Source organism: Poecile atricapillus, chromosome 9 (assembly GCF_030490865.1).
Source record: "Poecile atricapillus isolate bPoeAtr1 chromosome 9, bPoeAtr1.hap1, whole genome shotgun sequence".
In the NCBI taxonomy this organism is placed as follows: Eukaryota; Metazoa; Chordata; class Aves; order Passeriformes; family Paridae; genus Poecile; species Poecile atricapillus.
The window spans coordinates 17,760,856-17,780,685 of NC_081257.1; the positions used below are offsets into that span (position 1 = coordinate 17,760,856).

At 43.5% G+C, this 19,830-nt stretch overlaps 1 protein-coding gene across 12 annotated transcripts in view; it reads right to left on the minus strand.

The window, feature by feature from the left end:
• The window catches only part of ADAMTS9 (ADAM metallopeptidase with thrombospondin type 1 motif 9), an 80,183-nt gene that overhangs the window by 51,672 nt on the left and 8,681 nt on the right, over window positions 1-19,830 (minus strand). For 10 of the 12 annotated variants that reach the window (XR_009278228.1, XM_058844556.1, XM_058844553.1 and 7 more), the window contains 9 exons: window positions 13,130-13,416; window positions 12,076-12,159; window positions 11,852-11,973; window positions 11,452-11,492; window positions 11,237-11,342; window positions 9,207-9,353; window positions 8,205-8,346; window positions 7,885-7,992; window positions 3,283-3,428 (listed from right to left, as the gene is read on the minus strand). Coding sequence is in view for 11 of the 12 variants with exons in the window: in XM_058844556.1 (XP_058700539.1) it covers window positions 3,283-3,428; window positions 7,885-7,992; window positions 8,205-8,346; window positions 9,207-9,353; window positions 11,237-11,342; window positions 11,452-11,492; window positions 11,852-11,973; window positions 12,076-12,159; window positions 13,130-13,416 (1,183 nt within the window). In the remaining variant the exon portion in view is untranslated. The remainder of the gene's footprint in view (window positions 1-3,282; window positions 3,429-7,884; window positions 7,993-8,204; window positions 8,347-9,206; window positions 9,354-11,236; window positions 11,343-11,451; window positions 11,493-11,851; window positions 11,974-12,075; window positions 12,160-13,129; window positions 13,417-19,830) is intronic. The other 2 variants (XM_058844557.1, XM_058844552.1) reach the window with 1 other exon arrangement.

Genomic DNA, 19,830 nt, shown 5'->3' on the forward strand with positions numbered 1-19,830 from the left:
CTGAAGGATGTTACTAAAGCTTGCCACCGTGTTGCAAACTATCAGCTTTTTAACCCTGGTAGTAAATCTCCTTGCAGACTGTGCTGGGGGCCTAAGCACACTCACACTTGTGTAGAGGATCAGCTGACATTTAAAAACAGCTCCAAACTCCCCTGACAGTTACAGAGTGTTTTAAACCAGCATTGCTTCTCACAGAATCTGAGGGACAGAAAGAGCTGACCCTGAAAAATAAGTCACCCTCATACAACATCGATTTTCAGTGTCATGAAGAAATACAGCATACTTCATTCTGTGTAATATTTTTATGGATCATCAACAATGTACCACAGAGACAGAAGGGAAAGCAGTACATGCATAGAAACCTCCTTGTTTTGCTTCCATTTTGCTCCTCTCACAATCATCTATTCAGCCAATTAACAGCCAGCATGGCACTTTCAGTCCAGTCTCATTCCCCTGACAAGCTCCTGCACACACCCCAGACCCACTGCACTCCTCCCAGCAGCCCAGAAACTCTCGGGCCCAGAGAATGATTCCCACCCCAAGAGGCCTGAAATACATGATGCTCATCACCTTGAGCATCTTCACTTGCAGATTTTGAGGCAGCACCCAGCTCCCAGCAGTCCAGGAGCACAAGGTGCAGACACTTTGCCAAGAAGTGCTGTTTTGGGGGTGCTTTGCACCTGCCCCACAGGCAGCAGCTCTGCCTGGGAGCACTGAGGCTGTCACAAGGAAAAGCCCCAGGAGAATTAACTGCAGGGCACATGTGTTCATCTGCACATTTGCCCACGTACCTGGGCTCATGTGTGACTGCAGAAAAGTCTGTGAAGCTCCAGTGTGAACAGATCAGTTTGAGATATCCTTCCCTGCCTTCCAGGAAGCCCTAGGACTGGAAATTGGTTGGTGGCTAGCAGAGTTATCTATACATGTGTTTACATGTCAGGCTCAGACAGTTTTCAGTGCAGGTGGATACTTCTGTGATAGACTAAAATGCAAATGTGATCTGACTCACATCCAGAGATAGCACTCCCCCATCCAAAAAGCAATTCCTGAAAATAGGGTATTGACATCTTATCAAATATGCCCTTTCCCATAATTCACATCTTTCTTTGAAAACCAGGGCTTTGAAAACCACAGATGCTCTGATGATGTACCACAGCCATGGGCTTTGTCCACCAGCCAGGCTCAAATTCCCATGTGGGCAATCTCAGTAAGAAGTATCTGGTCTGGTTAGCAAACACATTCCTTCAGGGTATGTCAAAACAGTGTGTTGCCATTCCAGAGGTTTACATCTCTTCCTGCATCTCTGCAGGATACTCATCCATTTAGGTGTCAGAGCACTCTCCAGTGTGAGGCAGGAGCTGCAGCCTTACTTTCTGTACCATGGAGGGAACGGTAATTTTCAATGCCAGATTTAACACAATTTTTTACTGGATGCAAGATCCCACCCCAGATCCTCATGCACAGAAAAAAACTTGAAAAAGCTAAACCATCTTGGAAGATAAAAGATTTACTGAGAATTATTTCAGACCTAACTCGCGGTATCTGGGTTGGGTTTGCTGCCTTCTATAACAGATGAGGAACTGTCTCTTTTTGAAGTACTCTGAGAAAGGGAAAAGGCAAGAGAGTATCCAGTGGAGCCTCACCCATTTGTATAGTTTTAGCAGCTCCATGATAATGGGGACACAGGTGGTGGGAGCTCACATTATGGTGTCAAATTATGGGCACAAACCAACAAGCAGTGGAAAGCTCTGTGGATGGTGCCAGGATAGACTACTCCTCACAGAGACCTTGTGAGGGGCTGGAGAAGAAAGGCCAGTGCCAGCACAAGGCTCAGGAAAGGGGGCCTGGAAAATAACCCCTATCAATCATAAGGATTTATTGGGCAGCTTGGTGCCCAGTGTGTTTAGATGCTTTTGCAAATCCCAGCCATGGCAATACACCTACTGAAGCAGTAGGATACAAACCACAAGCTATTAGGGAAGACAGAATTTCAAATCCCTTGGCTACCCTTTAGGAAAAAGGAGATTTTCTATCATGAAAAGCTATCAGTCTGAATAGATGCCTCTCAGAAGACAGGAATACATCTCACTGACAGCATCCAAAGTTTCAGCAGCAGAGCTGGAAAGATGCTTTGTTTTTGTCTTTCCATGGCTACCAAAGACCATATGGAGCGTGCTGACTCAGCACAGACAGACGAGAGCTCTTTGCACTTGTGTTTTCCTTAGCATTGTTTTAATTAACGTGCTGGTGTCCCACTCTCTCAGCCTCAACTTTTGACACTCGCCCAGCTGTGCTGAGCAGCCTCTCCTGTTACTACACCACCAGTGTCATAGGCACAAGCTCTCCCTTCTCCCATTAGCAGTCATCAAACTATCCCTGGCACATCCCTAGTGGCAATTTTCCTTGCAACAAACCATCCAACACCAGTGATGAGAAACAGGAATCTTTTTAAGACCACTCAGTCCAACCAGCCCCACAGACCCCTCTCCTCTCTGTATATCAGTCCCAAATAAAAGCCCAGAAAGCCTCCTGCCCACCCCTTCTTCTGCAAGAAGGCAGTTAAACAGAAACCAGCACAATTCACAATTTACGTAAACAGGCTGTTTCATACCAGTTGCTCAAGCTATTACTGTTGCACCAGCTACATATTTGTCTCCTTGAAGCCCACAGCAAAATTCCCCGCCGTTTCAAAGGGTGCAGGGTTCTGCATTCCAGGCTGATAGCAAACATTTCTGAGTGCCACTTTTTAATGGGGCACAGATTTCTGCTGAGGTTTGGCTAGTCTGCACCAGCTGAAATGTAACTGTATAAAGGATCAGCTGCAAAAGCAGCCAAAAGCTGGAAAACCAGACAAAGCAGGAAAAAAAAAAATGGTAGAAAACTTTATTATAAAGGCCTGTAGGAACAGCTGCAAAAGCAACCTAAGGAGGGGTAAAATGGTGAAAAAGGAAAGTTCCTTCCTTTCTCCCTCTTTTCTGAATCACAGTTTTGGAGAAAGAAAAACACCTCTGGAAGAGGGACCCCAGCAGTGCCCCCACAGGAAAACAGAAGCTTTTTATCCCTCATTGTTGAATGGATCCCTTTTTAGATCACTTCACCCACACACCAAAGACAGGATCCTGCCTCACCCATGCCGGGCAAATCCATCCATCCCCAGGGCAGAGCCACCTGTCCTTGGCACCCACAAGGACTGGGGACAGCCAAAGGTGATTTCAGCCCACTTGGGCAACCCAAACTGCTTTTGCCCATCTCACCCTGTTGCATTCCCCTCTGTGCACTCACTCGGGCCTGTTGCACTCTCGAATCGCCGTCTTGATGCCGCCGCCGCAGGTCCTCGAGCAGGTCCCGAAGGGGCTCCAGGTGCCCCAGGCTCCGTCTGTCACCGGTGCCTCTCGCTCCTTGGGCACACACATCCCAAACCTGCAGTGCTGCATGTGAAGGAGAGACATGGCAAAGGTGGGACTGTGCTGCTTTGCATTAGGAGTGACCAGCCTGGGCAACAAGACCCAGCCTCACTTTTTTGTCAGCCACACACAATGATTTTGCAATCAAATAAAACTGAACTACTTTATATTGTCTGTCATCCCCATATTTTTTTTTTCTCCATACCCTTAAATGGCAACATGAAGGGAAGGTGCTGAGTCTGTGGAATGATTTATGGGATGAAGAGTGATGACAACAGCAACCACTGAATATTCCCTGTTTACTGGTGCTAAGCAGCACAGCAAGCTCAGGCCACGGGCTTTTCAAAAAGCTGCTCTATCTGATTTCCTGGAGAGCTGCAGAAACTGTGCCATGTCAGGGGAGGAGACAGGCAATGAGGAGAAACACCAGGGAAAATGCAAACCTCCCCACTACTACCCAAAGCAGAAAACTTCCAAATCCAAAAGGCAAATAGAAAAATTAATTCCTCAACCTCAAGCATTTTTTTGTTTTGTTTTTTTTTGTTACACTCAGACATAACATGGGACTTGCCAAGATCTTGTCTACCCTTCTGTTTTCCAGCTATGACTCTTATTTTCTTTTGTTTATAAAGCTGGATTAAATTACGGTGGCAAGCCCCTATACCCATTTTCATGGTGTAAATTGTGTCCTTTGGGGTATGTTTACTAGATGGACTACACAGACCTCTGCAGAAGTGAGATCTAGGGAAGAGTCACCTTCTGACCTCAACAGAGTGGATGGAAAAACGTCCCTTCTCAGTGAACAGTGCTTGATACAGTTGATTTAAACCCAGAGACATGCAGATGCCTAAATCTTTGTAATTATGGGAAGCCCAAACATTGCTGATTGCTCACAGATTAGAAGAGGCTGCAGACTACAGAATACAGGTAGAGAGCATCACTAAAATATTCCCTTGCAGTATTTTCTGTGTACCAGGCGCTGTTCAGATCTGATAATCTTTATGGGAACAGGGTCAAATTTGCTGATGCACCGTGTTTTTCCAGCCTTTCCACTAATAGCACAACAAGGTTGTGTCAAGACACACCACAAGCTCATCCTGCTTGTTTAGACACCCTTAAAACCAATTTGGATAAAGCTATCTTGGAAAACAGAGCAGAATCAAGGTGTTCTGGGGCTGTGCATCCCACAGGACACCAGCTCTGCAGCACATGGGACACCTTTTGCCAAAGAAGGCTGTACATGTTACACAGCTTCGCTGATGAAGAAAGCTGATCTCAGTTGCATTTGCCCATGGACATGGTTTGCAGGACAGCTGAAGAACTCATAATTTGAGTCTTGCATGTGCTGTTTGCTCAGAGACAAGCATGATCTCTAGGCTGCAAAATGCCCTAGATTTGCTTTCATCTGAAGATCTGATTCCCCAGATAAAACTGACTAAAACCCATCTGCTACAGTAAAGGACAGCAATAAAATCAGCTAAAATTCCTGTTTCTTTGCTGCAGGACAAATCCTTAAAATACACAAGTCCTCCTGGCATTTAGAGGTTGAAAACCTGAAGGTTGGGGTCCCTATACAGGTCCGAAGAGGTCAGACAGCTATCATTAAACAACAGAAATACATGACACCAATCTAACAGTGCTGTCCCAGTGGAGAACTGCTTGCAGCAGTGTTGATGCTCACAGCTAAATATCTAACCAGAGTCATGCCTGGCACCACTGACCCAGGGAAGATGACTGAATAGCTAACTAGTGAATGAACACAGCTAACAGACCGTGACATGACCTATATGTCTCCCATCCCATGGTTGAGTATTAACCAGGAAGTCATCTACATCCATTGATTTTATTAAAAATTTGGGGTTTGGAGTTGATGGTAAAGTGAAGCAGGGGAAAAAAGCAGCTGTTTTAAATAAATGGCAAGATTATCTTATGAAAATGCAATGGTGCTTCTTGGAACCACACTGTGAACAGTCTGGCTGTGCAACCTTTGTGCCTTTTGTATTTTAAAAATAATTTCTATGTTGAGATATAGCAGAAAGACTAAAAAGCCTGCCAGGGTCCTCTTTCCTATAAGTTTACAGCTGACAGAATGAAGAGAATAAAAGGCAGATTGTCTGGAGCAAATTCAAAATATCTTAGACACACAGTGGAGCTGAAGAGCACTGGCAGGGATGGAAGACATTACGGCAGACTTTCCCTTCCGTCTTGCCACTGGAGTTCCAGATAATTCCCCAAATCCAGCTCCCACCCTTGGGCTGTGTAAATGGAGTAGCAGGGGGCAGAAGGGGCTGTGCAGCTCCATGCATGTGTGACAGACACACTACCTGCTGCCACAGGGCAGCAGACACAAATCACTACTGCTCATCTGATCTTCTGCTACCATTCTTTAAACAACCCTGAAAACCACAATGGAGAGTGGCCCAAATTTACAACCCACTTTATCTTCTTCCAGAGATTTATCTCCACCCAACAACGAGCTGGTTCTGTGGAACGTGGTAAAACCATCACCCAGCAAAGCCAGACTCTGGGCTGGGCTTATGGCCTGATTTAACAGAATCAGATTCGGTGTCCTCACATATAAAACATGCAGAAGTTAATACTCCCATGTTTTTTAATGTCCTTGGTTTAAGAGTAAATTTAGAGCCCAGTTAAATCTACATCCCAGTAGTTTTAGCTAGATCTCTTTTTTTAGCTATTTAGGCTCTCTTATTTCCAAAGATATCTCCATAAAAAATGGTATGGTATTTTCTCCATCTGCCAACCCATACAGCATAGGCTTTAAACATGCAGACTTGAGGCATTAGTCAGCAAGTAGCAGTTTGACAGGGCTCCTGGCCACAGCACAGTACCAAAATAGCAATTTATTCCAAAGAAAAGCACTTCAGACTTGCATCTCAGCACTTTATAAGCCCAAGTAAATACCAAGCAGGACAGAGTTGATGACCCAAACTTTGAATTAGATGAACATACAGACAGAAAATTACTCCATGAAGCCCTTTTGTGAGAACACATTTAAATGCCCGAACACGAGTGGGCTGCATTAGCTTTTTTTAAGAGCCCATCTGCTCTCAGCTGAGAGGTTCAGATCACACTTGTCTAGTTTGTCTAAACTTGTCAGATTGTCTAAATTTGTGGCCTGAAATGTTTTTCATTAAGAGCCATGCAGCTGGACACTGCATGGCATGGGGCAGCTCTGAGGGGGGGCTGATCTGCTCAGCTGCTGCTGTTTGCACATCACTCTGGTCATATCCAAGGGTAAGTGCAGGTTTGCTGCAGCCCAGATTTTTGGAATTTCAAGAAAATTTCAAAGTTATTTCTTTCAGCAGTGAGCAGATCCCAAGCTCACCAACAGAGAAGTTGAGGGCACAAGGTCTCAAGTCACAGGGACTCCACAAACACCCACACTCAAAATGGGGATTTTACGCAAAAATGTTAGACATTCCAATTACAGCTCTACTGCACATTCTCAACCATAAAAACAAATCTGCAATTGCACTTTTCCCTAAGAAAGGAAGGCAAATTGATAAATGATGCTCATTGTCCTGAAGGAAATCAGTCAAGTGTCACTGAACAATCGAGTTTTCAGACACATGCATCAAAAGATAAATTTCTAAAGAGTTATACAGCCTGTATGGAAAATAATATTTAAAATAGCATCCAGAATTTGTATTAAAGTACATTTCAGAGACTGTGATTTAAAACTTTGACTCTTTCTCAAGAAAACATTATTATTATTATTAATATTTATCTTAAGAGCCAGAAAAGCAAAATTTTAAGCTATACCATGTAGAATAACATCACACTATTTTTACTAGACACAGATGGAGAATACTTTTTTCAGACACAAATGGTAAGAACCAGTTCACATTTTTATTCAAAAGCTTCAGTATCTTAATAAAAGAAAAATCCTCTCAACTCTTTTTCTACAGATATGAACAACTAAAAATTAAACACTTATCCTAGAAACCACAATGCTAGCTGGAAATTAACACTGCACATGGAAATGGAAAGTTTCTATGAATTACTGCCAAAAATGTTCCATACAGAAAATGTCAACCAATTCTATATTTTACTCTGAAGTTGTCAAGATGAAAAGCCAGCTGACAAGTTTATGTTACACAGAATTACTAATTGCTCACATCACATTGGCAATTTCTAACAAAAGCTTAGGGAAGCTTTGCAAAACTTTTGCTCAAAAGTTCACTCAAGGGCATTAATTTAAAAAGATAAGCACTCCAGAAGGAGTATCTGCTTTAAACAATGTTATGCCAAGCAGTTGACTTTAATCATGTTATCAGGGCTGGAGATGTCCCAGGCACCACCAGGACTAAAACACATTGAGCTGCTTTGGACTTCAACCACTGCAGTCAGAGCCATGCCCCACACAACTGGCATTAGGGCAGGATGACTTTCACTGATATGCTCAACCTGAGCCCAAGAAAACAGAGCCACGAGGCACAAACCACCAGGTATTACAGACCTTTCCAGGCTCACATTCTGTCCCATCAGCCCAGGGTGTGTGTTGGGTTCGACATCCCTTGTGAGCACCATCGACGTTGATACACCAAAGTCGCCGACACTGCATCTGCTTAAGTGATTGCAGAGATCAGAACGTTAGATATGTGCCACATGCCTTACCAGACAGATGATTCTTTATGAAATTATCCCCCTAGGATTTATCATTAACTCACAAGCTTGACAGTAAGTTGATGGATTGTGAGTCTGCCATTCATACAACCCCAGGGGACCTTATTTTGCTCTGGCAAAACCAGGAAAAATAAGGTGTGAAATTTCACTTACCATATAGGGGCACACTTGGGATCCAGGTCCAAAAATTAACTCACATTGTTTGTTGACGTCATAAATCAGCCCTGGGAGCTGCTGAGGCAATGTGTAAGTTCTTGATGAAGGTTCATCAAGCAAACACTCCCCATAACCAGTGCTACAACACAAATCAGAGTAATGGTGTTAAACAGGAGGCAGTGAGATCAGAACCCACTTGTGTTTACCTGAATTACCCTTAGGGCAGTTGCACACCACATTTGCCATATTTAACAAGCACTACAAGAGCTATTTCAAACTCAAGCACAGGAGGGTGTGTTACCAATACACCACCACCCCTGTGCTGTGACAGCAACTATCCACCACAGCAGTCAGCTACCACGGCAAAAGCATTTCTGAGTGTGCATTTAGTTGCTGAGCAAGCACTGGTACATTTTTATAAAGAATTCCGAAAGAAAAATCACTGATTAGCAGAATTGCCCACGGGACTGAGCTCCTGGATTTCCCAGAACACCATCAAGGCTCTCATTCTGTTCCACACCACAACACACAGGAAGGCATCACAGCAAAATGGGCGAATCACTATGCATCAAACTGACCCGTGGGCTCCTGGAACGGTGTTCCCACCACGGATTAGTGCCAGGGCTTTATCTTGACCTGTGGAGCAGAAAGGCAGATTCAATCTGCCTTCTAAAACACAGCTCCGTATCTGGGCCACAAGGCTTGGAAAAGTCATTCTTCAGGTTTCAGGAGAACACACATTCCTTAAAAGCAATATCCATGGGGGAAGACTTATTCTTCCCCATTGAGAGGCTGGTCCTTGCCAGCTTATCATGAGGCTGAACTGGCAGGGACTGGATGCCAGGGGTGCATTCCTGCTCTATGTAAAGGATGCGTGCACACACAAATCCCTCTGATTTCCTCCAAACGCTGCACACTAGGACTCCAAATTAACTGAAGAACTCCATGGACACATGGACATGTGAAAACAGCCCAACACATGCATATGCAAGGCCTTACTCCAGAAATTCAGTGATGTATTTCCTACTGCATTTTGACCACATCCAGGGATTGGTGTAGAAGTTCAGTGTTGGTGCCATGACATGCTGTTGATTTTTACCTCCATCTTCCTTGCACTTGTGATTGTCATCGTGTGGCATGTTAAATCTAAGAGGAAAAGAGCAGAGAAAAGTAGAATCAGTTAAGAAGCAAACATCAAGTATTTAGCATAGCAAGGGCAACAGTGTGAACTAAATGCAAGCAAACCCAAGATTTTTTCATAAACAAGCTACTGACAAATATTCCAGAATAAAAGTATTGATACACACATATTCATAATAAATTCAGAAGTGTTAATGAACAGGGTTCCTAGCAACTCATCTGGAAAAAGCTGTGCAGCACCCTGCTAAGCTCTCCAGTCCATGACTGCATATATTTAGTCAGAGAAGTCCTCCAGGGAGCCTGGTGTAAGATGCAGTTTCCTTTTCAGCTGATGGTTGCTATCCTGCAGACAGGCTGGAGTCTGGCCCCTCCTTCATAAAAATGACAAATACTCTGGAACTGACCACACATCCAGGAGTTGATCTGAGGGAATTCTAAAGGAGATGATTGACTTGAGTCCACTGACTGCAGACCCTCATGCACACAGGCAATACCATGTTGGATACAAAATATTTTCTAATGCAGTTGAAAATCCTGGGCCACGCTGCTGCCTAAGTGGGGTTGCACCAGGGACAGACTTGGCTCCCACACTTTATGTGGAAGGTTTACCAAATGCCATTGCCAGCAAGCATTGCTATCAGCAGAAACCAACGTGAAGTTTGTAGCACATGACACCTTGAAGAATGTGGTAAATTCGCTAATGGAGACAGAGCGGCTTAAAGAGCTGCACTGTTTGAAGTGGGGAAGGGGAAGTGACCTGGTGTGATCCTGTGTTCCAAGGCTGGGGAGTTTCTATTCCATTAAGATTACCTCCAACAAACCATCTTTTCACTCTGCTCTCTGAAAAAAAAAGAGCACAGAGGTGTTTCCTGCTCAGGAGCACTGCTAACCCCCCCTGCAGCTCTGGGGCAGCATTAGTGAAGGAATTAGCCACAGGTTAGGTGTGGGGAACACCAAAACTTTGGGGACTTTCTGTCAGGAAGTCTCATTTAAACAAATACTACTGTGGTTAAAAATAGGCTGTCTCAGCCAGCTCTCCATGAAGAAAAACAGAGTTTAGAACAATGAGAGATCTGTTCCCAAGTACTCATCCATCCCACACCTACAGACCTCCACTGCAAAGCAGGCGTGTGGTGGTTTGGGACTTTATCGGCTGCCTAAGGTTGTAGCCAGGGGTAAAGGACTATGTAATCTAAGATGATTTTTCTCATGACTGCTTAGTAGTGAGAAAAAGTCTCAGGAGTGAGAAAAAGTCTCAGTAGTGAGAAAAAGCAAAAATCATTTGAAAGAAATTTCCACTGGAGGAGGTGAATGGCAGCATCTCTACTGGGGATGTCCAGCAGCACAAGATTTTCCAGTTCAAGAGCTGAGTCAAGCTCACTTACACACCTCATCACCTCCTAGATGCCCTGGGTAAGTTCCTCCTTTACACACAGCTGCTGCATTGCCTTCACCAGCACCACACAGAGCTGTGGGACAAGCTGTGGCAGGCTAAGGACCTGCTCTCAGAGAAGACTTCAGTCCCGAAAGATAGTTGAGATGTGCCAGCAACCCTTGCCCTGGTCCTCCCCAAGGCACCCAGCACCTCCCTTCTGCCCAAAATCCTGGCTAGTTCCAATGGCTGTCAAGATGTCATTGCTTAGGTGCTGCTTGTGGTACTCTGTCATTCATCCTCCCCAAAACATAGCCCTGCTAGTTTTGCTGCTCTCAAGTAGGCTCCAGAGCACCCCACAATTTCATCTACCTCAGTGGTGCATCTTCTAGCCAAGTATATTGATCTTCCCTCAAATAATTAGGCTCAGCAGTACCAGTTCCCAGCCTGGCTGGCAAGCCCTAGTTAGCATAAATATTGGGCTAATTAAATGTAAATGTATTTACATAAAACATACACATGGCCAAGTTCATGTGCTATTGTGAAAGCAGTGCTCAGTCCGTTATCTTCACTTATTGAACAGCTCCTGTATGGGTCACAGACTGTGCCCAGTTCTGCCAGACCTAGGAGAGAACGAAGAAGTTTATGATAGGAAAAGTCACTCACAGTTCAGCACAGCCAACTAACATTGTCACTACAAAAAAACTTATTAAAAGACAAAGTTTTCCTTACCCAGAGTATCACATTTGTCGTGCGCTCTACAAATATCCTGTCTGAAAGCAGAACAGACCTGACACATTAATTCTCAGTGCAGCAGTGAGTTAAGGTACAAGCACAGTAACAACAGCAGAAACAACTCTTGGTCCTCCAATGGACCTTCTCATGCTGCTTTGCCACATCATCCAGAGTCCAAACTAACTCCCCAACACAGTCAAAGTTTTCCATCTTATGCTAAACCCATGGGTAGACTTTAGACAGTCTTGAACCTCTCAAAATCATCTCCTGTTATGGTGGACACATGCTCCCACAGCTGCAAGTACCATTACATCCACATCAAAACCTGAACATTTCCCATATATTACAGCCCCTGACACACAAGTGGCTACAGTTTTCATGAGAATATTCACCACACCTGGTAACAAGCACAGCTGTATCATGCCGAAGGTGACTTCCCTCTGGGTGGTTTTGGGACTGCTGCCATTGGCAGAAGTTTTTTAATGTTGTCTGGGCATTGTAAGATATTGCAGGGCCATCCTGATAAGCAACAAACAGAAAGCAGGTATTTTAATTATTCATGGCAATGCTCACTACAAATGTCATTGTCAAGCACAAGGCAAAGAAAATAATTTCCATTACCTGCTCATTATGTATCACGACCAATTTCACAATAACAATATTAATTAAATTTCCAATGCTTGGGTCTTTGTAGATGGAAGCCACCTGTTTAAAAAAGCAATATTTGGAATTATTGTTAACTTTCAAGGAAACAAACAATTAAGACAACACATATATTTTCCATTTTGCAACTGTTTTTCTCTTGGGCTGCTCTTCTGCCTTGTTCAGTGCACTGATGCTACGAAGAGAGACCTCCTGGCAGAAGCACAATTTTAGAATGAAAAAACCTGCTGGTATCACAGAAACGCAAAATTTCCTTTTGCTTTAGCACACATTTCACCAAATTAAAGGATCATTCTGCTCTGAGACACAAAGACCACTAACCAAGACTGTCAAAAGCAACCTATTCTTCTAAGTGCCTGATTTTGACATGGGCAGTTTCAGACTGCATATCCACTGCACTTCCACCCTCAGACAAGGTGAACATCCCTCCAGTGACACAAATATGTTGGATACTCCCTGCCAGTCACTCTGCATCGCCAGAACTGCCTGTGTGGAAACTGCACTACTGCATCCTAGTACCTGCAGCTATTCAGGTGCTTGCTCTCAGCCTGGAAAGCCAGCTTGAGAATGATGCTAAGGATCAAGGTGACCACAGGCTCCTTCATGTGACAGCAAGGGAAGTCAGGCAACTGCATAACCTACCAGCATCAGTTCCCTGGAAAGCACAGGGCCCAAAGTACCTTTCAAATTCAGCTGTTATTTCACGTGGGCTTAAATAAAAGAGTAGAGCGTGTGGTCTAAACAACCAGTGATATTGCTCATGGTATCTGATGTTCAGAAAGCTGGAAGAGAGAGGCGTGAAAAGGATCAGGAAGTGTGATGGATGTGAGAAAAAGACTCCAACCAGTGTTTTCCAGCCACATTTTGCCATTTTTCATGTAACCCCAGCATTATCTCCATGCCTAGGGAAGGCAAACTGATGGTGTTGCATATGACTGCAAGCAGAGAGGGGCTCTGTGACCACTAGAAAACGATTTGTGGGTGAATCTACTTGCTCTGGTTGAACACTCACAATTGACATCAGGGTTAAGACATAGTGCTGTAGGTTGGCTCCGTGGTAGGCGACCATCCTGCTGTCAGCCACCACCATCACCTCCACAAAACGTGGGTAGGACAAGAAACGCTTTGTTCGCTTGTGGCTCTTCTTTTCAACAATGGTCCCCGTCTTGTTGCTGTCCCCAGAAAAAGAATTTACTTCCAGGCTGTGTTTCAACATCTCCACGTCAGACAATATGCTGCTCTCTGCCCACTGCCTTCTCCAGTGTTTCCGCTTGTTCTTTTTGTGACTGTGGTCATGATCTATGGTTAAAAGGCAGAAAAAAACATACAGTACATTCTGGAGTGAAAAAAATTAATACCACATGTATGTTACATCAAAATACCTATTACCTCAACAAAGCTGTGTGGGCTTGCTCCAAACAAGCAGGGAACTCAAACAGAAGCACTCTGTGGAAGCCCACCAAGTAACCCACCATCTAAGGCTGCATTTTTAAAGCCATCTTGGGGAAGCCAGTAGCAATTAGAGGTGGACATTCCCTGCAGCAGAGCCAGCTCCTGGCCCATACAGGAGGGATGGAGCCCTGCAATGGTAATTAGCCACTGCAGCAGGAGCGTGAGGATTCTGGGCACGTCCAAGGTGGCCAGGAAACCACAGGAAACAAAGGTCCAAATCCTGTATTTCTAACTCAGGCATGAAGGACGGCAGGATTTGGCCTTCACAGCAAAGCAATTATATATGATTTATTTCTGTCTCTAACAATAACACGGCTGGGCTTCAGTTCCCCCCCTCCCTTTATTATTCTGTGCTACAGGAATGGTAAAGGTCATCTAATAGCACAGCTGCCACTGGCGGAAGAATAGAATTCAGGAAGTTTCACATATACTGCTTTTGATATTCAATTAGGCTAAACATAAAAGCAGCCTGAAAATATACTCCATGCTGATACAAAGACGACGAAGTGAAGAGGGAGAACAGGCATATATAACATATGGAACGTGTACAATTAAGATTTACCATCTGATTAGTATGTAATTATAGCATTATTTAAATGTAAGAGCAAAATCAGGCTTATTTGATGCCACTTAATTTTTAATCAGTTCATCATAGGAAGTAGCTAATTGAATGTGATTCATCCACAAAAGACTGTTCACTTCTGCATTTAATATAAAGCCAGATCTGAACTACTCATCTACGACTCCAGGCTACAACCCTCATGCTCTTTGTATCTTTAGTTTAATTTCGTCATGGTGGTGAAAAATATCACATTTCCTTATCTGACCCATTGAGTAGGTTAGAGGAAGCATAATATTAGGGAACAAAGGAATACTCAATGCTCAAACAAGATTGAAGTGATAGGAAACTTCTTAGCTATTTTTCCTGTGTAGTTTCCTTTTAGGAATATTTGTAATAATTTCCAAAAAAAAAAATAAAATTCTGCAGTATCACAGCAGGCAAAGGGGATCAGCCAGCTTCTACCTATCTGAAAACCCTTCGGCCCTATGTGCAAATAGACAACGGAGTTGTTAAGAATTAAATCCTGTCTACTCTGTACTACATAAGTCTTCTACATTCCCGTTTCTTGATATAGTCCAGACCACCTTAATACAGCAGAGAGTCTGCAGTTATTTGAGTAAGAATTCGAGAAAGCCAATGGCATTTGTGGTTATAATTGGATTGCCCTAGTTCCTCTGCTCTAATCAATGCCCTTGTGTTGGCAAGGTTGTGCTCTCATGCTGGCACTGCTTCGTGGGCAACCATGACATTATCCTGACTCATTCAGTGCCAATCAGCTTGGGGAGCCAACTATGCATACAAATAACTTGAAGGTGAGGAGAAGACCAGACTGAGGAGAAAGTGCTAAACCCAGCCCTTCAGCCAGCTCCTTTCCTCTCTGCACCCTCAGCCTGCCACTCAAATTCCCCTTTTAAATAACTAACCTCCAAAAGGAGCAGGTGCCCAAGGAAAAACGTGTTAAGGATGGGGAGATACTCAACAGGGCTCGAGTGAGGCTGAAGACAAAGCTGCAGAGCAAAAGCAGAGCTCTGCAGGGCCCCATGTGGGACTATGAGGCTCATGATTCCTCCAAACATCCAGGCAGAGGGAAGTTAGATGGCAAAAGAGTGAATTTATCTAATACATCTATCACACAGAAGATGTATAAAATAAATTAATTGATATATACTGGGCTTGTACTGAAATCCTGCAGCTGGTGTCACACGCTAAAAAAAACCCCTCAAACCCACCCAAAACCCAGAGAGTACCACATGAAATTCCCCATCTGAGAGCCCTGACCTGCACCTGATCATGCAGGGGAATCAGAGCCAAACATAGCCAGGTATGCCGAGCACAGAGAAAAATGACTTTCCTATTTGTGCAGAGATCTGGCACAGAGTCACAGAATCACAGGATCATTTAGGTTGGAAAAGATACTTAAGATCATCAAGTCTAATCATTAACCTAATGCTGCCAAGTGTTGGTACAGTATCAGTGTTCTTTCCCCATCCAGCACACAAATGAAATCAGACACATCACCACTTCCAAAACAACTGAATTATTTCCACTCACAAAGTCACTCCAACACTTGCAGTGTGCTATTTGGACAGGTCATGTATTGGGTGTTTGGGTTACTGGAAAACCAGGCACCAGTGATGGGAATGCACTGCATGGAAAGCTACTCCTGGACTTTGGTAGTAGTGAACTGTTATCTTCACCCATCTTTCTTGCATGTAGATAGTGTGCACTCACCTGTAAAAAATTAAATGCTAATGGCTGTGCACTGCTCAACCCATCTGTAAAACCCTGACCACATTAATGGGAGCTGCATACAGGCAGTGCCAGGAACTCGCTGTGCCTGATTCTGGTGATATCCTGCTCCACTACAATGGCCACAGTTCAGCACAGGCAACTAACAGGTTGCCTTTCTAACAAAAAGATGTTTTTAAAAGACAAAAGGTTTTTCTTACCCAGAGTATCACATTCGTAGTGTGCTCTACAAATATCCTGTCTGAAAGCAGGACAGCAGTGGTCTCACTGAATGGTGCAACATGCTGCCCTTCCATCAGGCAGAAGGGAAAGCCCCAGAAAAGGGTGTGGTATTTCTACACCTTATTTTCCTTTTTTTTTTTTTTTTTTTTTTTTTTGTTTGTGTTAACATAGTAACAGAAATCAGGAAGAAAAATGGTTTGCATGGCAAGCCCTCCATCTCTCCATCTTTGCAATGACCTGAAACACCTCTGCTTACACATGGTAGTAACTGGATGGGTTTAAGAAACAAAACATTTTTTTGTTACTTTGTAGAAAAACTAAACTCCAGTGAGTAGACAAACCCTTTAAAACCATGCAAACTACAGTTCAATAATTCAAGTATCAGGTGAGCCCATGCACTGATTCAACGGTTCATATTCATTTGAGAGGCAGGTAAAAGGCTAGAATAATGTACATTTTACTGCATACTTTACTAAGACAATCTATGCTGTTTTCACTGTCTTTATACAGACCTGGTCGTTTATCTTAATTTTTTTTTCTGTTTGGTTTTTCTTTGTAATGTCGGACTCACAAAGGAGACCCAATCCTGTGAAAGGATATCGCTTCCTGATGGCATCTTCCCACTAAAGCCATTTATTTTTGCTTGGGCAAGAAGCCTCAGCCCAGAACCCATTCAGCTGATTTATGGATGTTTCCTGCTGGTTAATGTACTTTGGATCTACCATAAGAAAGAGGGCAGGGAAAACTCAGGCCCTATGTGAGTACTTTGCCTGCATGAAAGGGTGACAGGGCAGAGTCAGGATCTGCTTTTGACATAGTGGCTATTGTTATACTAAACCCAAATACTAAAAGATGGAATGATCACTTATCCCAGCAGTCCTAATCCTTTTCATTTCTACATTAACTAGTCCTTGGAATAGAAAGCAATTTGCACAATTAAGTAAGACATGTAACAATTCAAGCAATTCCAGTTCAGCTCCAAGTTCATAAGAGCTGCACATAGCAGCAAAAAAAAAAGGAAAACACAGAGAGGAAGAGAAGGAGGGGAAAAATTCTTGAGCTAACAACATCTCCCCGCTAGAAAAAAAGTGTGATCCTTTCAAAACAACTTTTCTGAATGTGTGACCTAGGATTTTTAGCAAAGTTTGCCACTCAGTGGTTGGCCCACATCACTTCTAGCCCTGCTCTGATCCAGTTGCACAGATAATAAAACTATCATTTGGAAGTTAATTATTTATTGCACACCTCCATAAAACAGACCAAAATCCAGCTGAGGTCCCCTCAGGCAGTCAGTCAGTATGTGACCTGTCTCCCTCAACCCCACATGAGCAAACCCTGGCCAAAAGCTTCAGTACAAGCTCCAGCTCCAGCTGCCTGCCTGGATTTGCTGCCTGTAGTTGGTACAATAGCAGCTGCCCAAGGGACTGCCATCACCTGGGAAACAGAGGAGAGAGGCAAAATAGATTTGCCTTCATGCAGAGATCAGACTGGCTGAAATTGAACCACGTTTTTAGGCTCCTCTTGCCAAGAAATGGAATGGAAACTGGCTCCTCTTTAGGACACAAACAGGTTCTAAGCTGGACCAAAAAATTTTTTCTAGTCCTGGGTCAATTTTAATTCTACATCAAGATGTTTTGTACCTCTATCTTTCTATACATCTACAAATGTATCTCAGATGGATTTACATGAGGCCAAATTCTCACCTCTGTTACTGTGGGCTGCTGTTGTGGTCAGCCTAACCCAGAGCTGAACACACCTTCTCTGCCAGCAGCCTCACACCCTGCTTGGACAATAGCCAGGGATGGAAATACAATGGGGGACCAGGCACTGCCTTGCCCTGTACCACACTGAGATGATCAGTCCTACAAGCAGGACTAATCCTGCCTTCCCTCTGGATAGCTCCTTGACTGTGCAGCCAGTGCTGATGCTATAGCTGGGAAGGGAAAAGAGGCTTTATTAATAGGGATGAGATCAATTAGCTACATTGGAAGGGAAATGAAGGATCTGGGCCAGCCAGGATCCAAAGAAAAAGATATTCTGTGCTAAGAGTAGAAATAAAGTTTGCCTGGTTTTTCAAACCTGCAAATGAGAAGTGTTCAACTGCAAATTAATCTGAGCCCACTCAACTGACATCAACTGGGGTTTCAACCTCCAGCAGCAAGAGCTGGACAAAACTGCATAGATCAAACTTTCATGGTTGGAACTACTGAAAATTCAGTAAAATATCAGCACTTTCACAAATTAGAAATCTTAGAGCAATACAAAGGAAGGAAACTTTGATTTGCTCATGTTGTTGATACTTCCCTTTGAATTAAGAAACAGTCTGGGCTCAGGATAGTTCCCTCCCAAACTGTTACAGGAGAATCAAAATCTTGGGCTTCTACAAAGAACTTTGCTACTAAGAAAAATACTTGCATGGATGGATCATAAGCCCTCAGGACCAAGGGACACCTGCTTGTTAATTTTCTCACCTTTCTCCACTTTGAACTTTGCACGCACACTTTACTAAAGTGGTTTTCTAAATGTCCAGCTGGAGCAATGCTCAGATTCACAGACATGTCCATGTCCAGGAGCTCCTGCTGCTGAAGTCAGTCCCATGTGTCAAGCCCAGAGCTTGGAAATTGTGTTTGCAATATGTGAAAATATTAAGGCCAGAAAGCAAAGCTATAAAGCCATGAGCAGTTCAGACTGGCATGAAGCATCACTGTCGCAAAAACCAACAGTTCCACCCCAATTCACTCACTGCATCTTGTGTCTGTGACTATAGAGACTTGGAGGTGCCAAAGCTCAAGGTGATGCTGAACCCTGATGTCTGTCAGAGTGACCCTGCCTTTCTTCTCACTGCTTGAACCAGAATGCTGAGAACCATGACTTCCAGTGAGCAGCAATCAATTTCCCTTAGTAATAAAACATTCTCTGGTTTATACCATGCTAGCACTAAAGACCACACATACTCTAGATGTTTTCTTTCCTGGTGATGAGTATCAGAATGCATTCCAGCCTAAAAGATTAGTTTTCTGCCTAAGGTGAAATGTTGTAAGTGAAAGCTATCAATTTTGCACAGTAGACAGAAAGTAGATTAACGAACAAAACAATAAATTGTCTCTTTAGGAAAGGAGATACTAACACATGAGCTGAACATGTGGAAGAAAATGATTCAAGATCATCTTACAGAACTCCCACACATGCTCTTCAGGCAACTTCCAATGCACAAGAGTCACAAGTACACCAACCTGTGTCCCACACTTGTGTCTAGTGACACCTATGAGGTACCATGCCAACAAGAACAACACCGAGGCCACCACAACTTCGTACTGACAGTCAGCAAAAGAAAAGATAAAATATCCCATTAAAAAAAGGAAAGAAATCATCCAGCAATTGGCCACAGGGATATTGATAATGGCATTACAGGTATATGGGAAAAGAAGTCACAGAATAGTCAGCCTGTTTATTTTCAGTAGTATATGCCATAGGGAACAGACAGAAAGCACCAAAGTGATCCCCCCTTGCTTCTCCCACCTGTCCTCCTTCAGTGGATGTCCACACAGATGAGGTAAAAGTACATCCATTTTGATTCCAGGATAATAATTTAACTCTGTCCACTTACCATGTTTAAATTGCAGAACAATAACCAATCAAAAATTATTTGTTTAGTCACAACCTTAAGTCTTACATCTCTAGGGTGTCAGATGAATGCTTGATACATTTTCAATACTTTCAATACTAAG